Consider the following 5,629-nt stretch of genomic DNA (forward strand, 5'->3'; position numbering starts at 1 on the left):
ATAAATATTTTTTCCAACTACACTAGTTTGGTAAAAAACTCAAGTCAAATAACATTTTATATTTTCACACTTTACACAATATCATTCTTCAATGAATGTTGAAAATTAAATGAAACAAAAAAGACGTGTAGATAATGTCTCACCACATGTTCCATTCATATTAGCTCACCTAATCTTTTTACTAGTTTGATGTAGTTATAAAAAGTATTTACTATTTTAGTGTACTTTTAAGAATATTTACTAAATTAGATACTTTTTAAAATCCTTTATGTTTTTAACTAATCTCTCTCTACATATATACAGTATATCTTTTACTTTTTTCAATATATAATAAATTTAAAAAGCATAATATTCAGCAAAATAAGGTTTAACATATTTTCGTTGACTCCTGTATCAAAATTTCGAGAAAATTTCAGAAAAAATCTGAAAAAATTCAAAAAAAAACTGCAAAAATTAAAAAAAAACTGCAAAAATAAAAAAGAAAATTCTGCACTAATTCATGAACAAACATCAATTTTCCGTTACTACCAACCACAAAATGAATCAATACAGTTTTCTTTTTAGCAACAAAACACAAAAAATACCAAATAAAGTCAATCCATTAATGGTATATCAAATACATATCAAAATTAACAATCAAAATGATTCGACCCGCTTAGGCATCCATTCTTCTAGGCTTCAAAGGACATGCTGCTCGATTATGACCAGACAGTTTACAAATTCTAGGCCTCAAAGGCTTTTTCCCTTCCTTAATGTCCATTCCATTTCGTAGTCTTGTTGAGTGAGGACGGCCCCTTTTATCCCGTTTTAACTCTGAATTTGGAAGTAATCGTCTAATATATGATGAGTTAGGCCAATAAGCTTCATGAGGAGGACGACCCCTTTCATCCTGAATGATATTGTAACAACATGAGATATAATAAACAACATGATAAATATATAAATTGAAGATCTGAAACATATATTATTGAAGAATCTGATATGTGATATTCATATAGCACATATTATAAGTAAATATATGAGTATGTACTCAACTCAGACAAATCTGACATGCGATATTCATATTCACATATTATAAGTATATATATGATTATGTACTCAACTCAAAGACAAATTGCATACTACAACATCTGAAACATATATTATTATAAACATATATTAGAATGATCAACACGTAAATCAACATTACTTTAGAAATTGTTTTTTATTTGTTCGAAATCAGAGTGCCAAACAACACAAGTAAAATCAAAAGTAACAGCAGAAAAACATGTAATCAAAATTAAAGAAAAAACTAGCATAAATGAACCTGACTATAATCGAAGTAACTGTCGAGTGAATCGAACGTCCTCTACACCGAAACCGGGGTCTTAACGAATCTGATAGTACGATCGAACCAAAACTCGAATCAAAATCAATGGGTCGTGGAAAGATCTGGTAGCAGGTTGCGTACTTGCTATTGATTATGAAGTCGGAGGTATGGTTGAGGGAATGAGGAAAATCTGAAGCGTCTATTTTTTTTTCTTTTTTTTTAATAATGAAACTAATTAAAACTACCCATATTAGTAAATATGTTTAAAAGTACACCAATATGGTAAATATGTTTTATATCCGCACCCAAATGATAAAAAATTCCAAAAAACAATTCAATATCCTAGTCGACCCCACATCAACCGCCGTTAATTGGTTGCCATCTCTCCGTCAAATAGCTTAAACGTCGTCATCTTAAACCCTAACCTCACCGACCGACACTCCACCGTCACCTGATAACTTAATTTCCCGCCATTCGGGGTCCATGCGTCACTCTCACGCTTACCTCACTTGTACATTCAGCTTCACCAATTGTACTCACGTGCTGCTGTTGAATAAAGTAATCCAAAACCCTTCAATTATAAGCATCGTCATCTCATCTGGTGGTTAAATATAATAATAATAATAATTATTATTATTATTATTTATTGGGGATGATGAAACGGTGAAATGTCAAAATCGGTTTGAATTCGTCTTTATTAGCCTGGATTTGTCTTCATAAATTCACACTGAGATCTCAGATCTGGACACGTATTCGTGAGGTTTACTAATGGCTTCTAAACTGTTAATGGTGGTGGTTACTGTTATTGATCTCATTGCTTTTGGTTTAGCTGTTGCTGCTGAACAAAGAAGAAGCACTGTGAGTAAATATTCTCAATTTGTTTATCATTTTCCCCTAATTTCATTGTCAGTTATTGATATTAAATCTGTTTTAACATTTTGTTTAACCTAATTGTTGAATTTGTGAGATGGAGTCGTGCATTGGTTGACTTGATTGTTTGATTTCATGATCTGAATGTGATTTTAGGTCAATTTGCCCTAATTTCATCTTCAGTTAGTGTTATTTGATATGTTTATTACTGTGGTACTCTGGTTAACGTTAGTGTTGAATCGGTTAGATCGAATCGTGCATTGGTTGCTTGATTGCTGGACCTCGCGTGTTTGAGAGTGATTTTAGGTCAGTTTGATGCTATTTAGAGTGTTTAGGGGACAATTGGATTAGTTTTGAGCATGCAGATTTGATATTTGTTTCATAGATATAGCATGAGTTTGATTGAATTTGGATGTGAGTAAACATTCCTAACTTGGCCTAATTTTATGGTCAATTAGTGTTATTAAATCTGCTTAACAATTCGGTTAATTTAATTGTGGGTTGTATGAGATTGTATCGGTTTTACGGATTTGAAAGTGATTTTAGGTCAATTTGATACTGTTTAGAATGTTTAGGGCATAAATGAATTGATTTAATGATTTTGAGTATGCAGATTTGATATTTGGGTTCATATGTTGCTTATGGTTGCTTGATTGTGTGAGCATAACATGAATTTGATTGAATTTGGATGTGGAAATTGGAATGTTTGCAGGCTACCATACGTAAGGATGAAGAAGATGAATACAACATGTGTATCTATGATTCTGATATTTCAACTGGATATGGTCTTGGTGCATTTTTCCTTCTCATGGCTAGCCAGATTCTGATAATGGTGGCTAGCAAGTGCTTCTGTTGTGGGAAGGCTTTGAACCCGACCGGGTCTAGGGCTTGTGCGGTTCTCCTTTTCATCTTTTGCTGGTATGTTGGTATAGATCACAAGTTCTTCTCATCTACTTATGAATTGATAAAAAGTTACATTAAAAATGTTGGTTTGAAAGAAACGGGTCAAATGGGTCGACGTAAACCGGCTGAAATAGGCTGCAAATTTGAGTTATATTCTCAAGTATCGGTTTAAAAGAAAGGGGTTAGACGGGTAGACGTCAAACTGGCTGAAATAGGTCGCAAATTCGATTCATTTTTTTATGAATTGGTAAAATGAATCTAAAACGATGTCCGTTTAAAAGAAATGGGCTAGATAGGCTGAAACAGGTCACAAAAATTTGATTCATTTACTTGTAATTTGGTTATAGTTTAAAAAACATTGGTTTAAAAGAAATGGTTTGGTGTCAAACTGGCTGTAATAGTCGCACGTTCAACTCATCTACATATGAATTGTTAACGAGTTTTAAAAAAATTGGTTAAAAGGAAACGTGTCAAACGGGTTGATGTCAAACTTGCTGAAATAGTCACAGATTTGACCCATCTATATATGAATTGGTACAGTATTCTAAAAAATCTTGGTTTTAGAAGAAGCGGGCATATGAATCAAATGACTCGAATGGATTGGTGTCAAACTGGCAGAAATAACTCACAAATTCGACTCGTCTACTTGTGAATTGGTAACAAGTTTAAAAAAAGTTGGCTCAAATTGATGTCAAACTGGCTGAAATAAGTCAAAATTTCATCTCATATACTTACGAAGTGGTAAACGTTTTATAAAAAAGGGTGTAAAAGAAATGGGTCAATTTTAGTCGATGTCAAACTGACTGAAATAAATCACAAATTTGAGTTATGTACTCATGAATTGGTACAGTGTTTTAAGAAAATGTTAGTTTAAAAGAAACGGATCGATGTCAAACTGGGTGAAATAGGTTACAAATTCAACTCATCTGCTTATAAATTGGCAACAGTTTTTAAAACAATTGTGGTTTAAAAGAAGCTGGTCAAACAGACTGAAATCGGTCACAAGTTCAACTCATCTACCTATGAATTGGTACAAACCAAGTTTTTTTTTAAATGCTGGTATAAAAGAAACGGGTCATACTGGTTGAAAGTCAACCAAAGTGTATTTTCATTGCATAAAACCTTCAAGTTCGTTTTATTCAAAATATTGTTTAGTTACTGAATTTATATAATTTCACGTCTCAGGATCACATTCATAATTGCTGAAGCATGTTTGCTTGCGGGTTCAGTGAGAAACGGGTACCACACCAAATACAGGACCATATTCAGTGAACAACCCCCGTCTTGTGAGACCGTTAGAAAGGGTGTGTTTGCAGCAGGGGCTGCTTTTGTGTTCATCACAGGCATAATTTCACAGTTCTACTATGCGTCATACTCAAAGGCCAGAGGAGCATTTCAGCCATATGGTGGTGAAGCCAATGTAGGTATGGGTGCCTATAAGTGAGAACCATATGTTGGTGTTTCTAGTCTTGCAACATTTGTTTTAGGGATTGTTTGGGTCATTATAAGTTTTATTTTAGGTGTTTTAAGGTTGTTGGTTGGGGTTGTTTATGTGAAGTATATGATCGACATGTTTTTGATTTTGATGGTATTGAGAATGTAACATTTATGTTTCATAAGTAATGACTTTTTTTTTAATGTTAATATGCGGTTCTCTGAATTGGTTGTTGAACAATAACCAAGTGTGTATATACATTATACACTATACAGGGTGATATGTAGAAATTTTGAGTAAAGTGTGAGATCCTTATTGCTCTTGTATAAAGGGATTTCTTTCAAATTCAACGAGGGAACGAGAGCGGGTAAGCAGTTACGTAACAGTTTTATTTATCATAGTTAAAACAAAGAGAAAATTCCCAAAATAAGCGTTTATGAAAACGTTTTTCAGGTTTTGTGTGTCATTTGCAAAAAATTCCTAAAATAGGTATTATAATCTAGTCGTGACGAGTAGTTTGTATAATCAGTTAAAACTGGACATGTGTCTTTTAAACTAACTGTAACGAGCAAATTTACCAATCATTTACTCGTCACGACTAGATAAGTTTTATGCTTCGTAATCAATGCCCACGAGTAATTCATAAGTTCTTTAGTCGCGACGAGTAGATTGTAAGGTTAAACTAGTCGCGGCGAGTTAACTTCTAATAAACTACTCGCGCGGGGAATGCAAACCAGGTAAACTAATCGTCGCGACTAAATTACTTGTGAATTACTCGTGGGCGTTGATTACGAGGCATTGAACTTATTTAGTCGTGACGAACAAATGCTTAGTGAACCTGCTCGTTACGGTTAGTTTAAGGGCACGTGTCAAGTTTTAATTGGTTTTACAAACTACTCGTGTGTAATCATAAACTACTCGTCACGACTAGTTTATAATACATATTTTAAGAATTTATTGCAAATGTCACCTAAAACCTGAAAAACGTTTTCATAAATGCTTATTTTGGGAATTTTCCCTAAAATAAAAGGTATAAGTATTCATGCTGTTCTCACATCTTTGTTTAAATTTGGTTGTGTGAGAAAGGGAAAAAGAAATCTATGTGACAAATC

At 33.3% G+C, this 5,629-nt stretch overlaps 1 protein-coding gene across 1 annotated transcript; it reads left to right on the forward strand.

Moving 5' to 3' along the window:
* Positions 1-1,939: 1,939 nt before the first annotated feature.
* LOC143599288 (uncharacterized) lies at positions 1,940-4,701 on the forward strand. Its single transcript, XM_077077274.1, has 3 exons — positions 1,940-2,167; positions 2,892-3,097; positions 4,268-4,701. Exons 1-3 carry the CDS (start codon positions 2,078-2,080, stop codon positions 4,524-4,526), a joined length of 555 nt encoding a protein of 184 aa, XP_076933389.1. The 5' UTR covers positions 1,940-2,077; the 3' UTR covers positions 4,527-4,701.
* The last annotated feature ends 928 nt before the right edge of the window (positions 4,702-5,629 follow it).

This window comes from Bidens hawaiensis, unplaced genomic scaffold (genome assembly GCF_021521415.1).
Source record: "Bidens hawaiensis isolate Kalapana, Puna unplaced genomic scaffold, B.hawaiensis_p1.1 tig00051762_1, whole genome shotgun sequence".
Lineage (NCBI taxonomy): Eukaryota > Viridiplantae > Streptophyta > Magnoliopsida > Asterales > Asteraceae > Bidens > Bidens hawaiensis.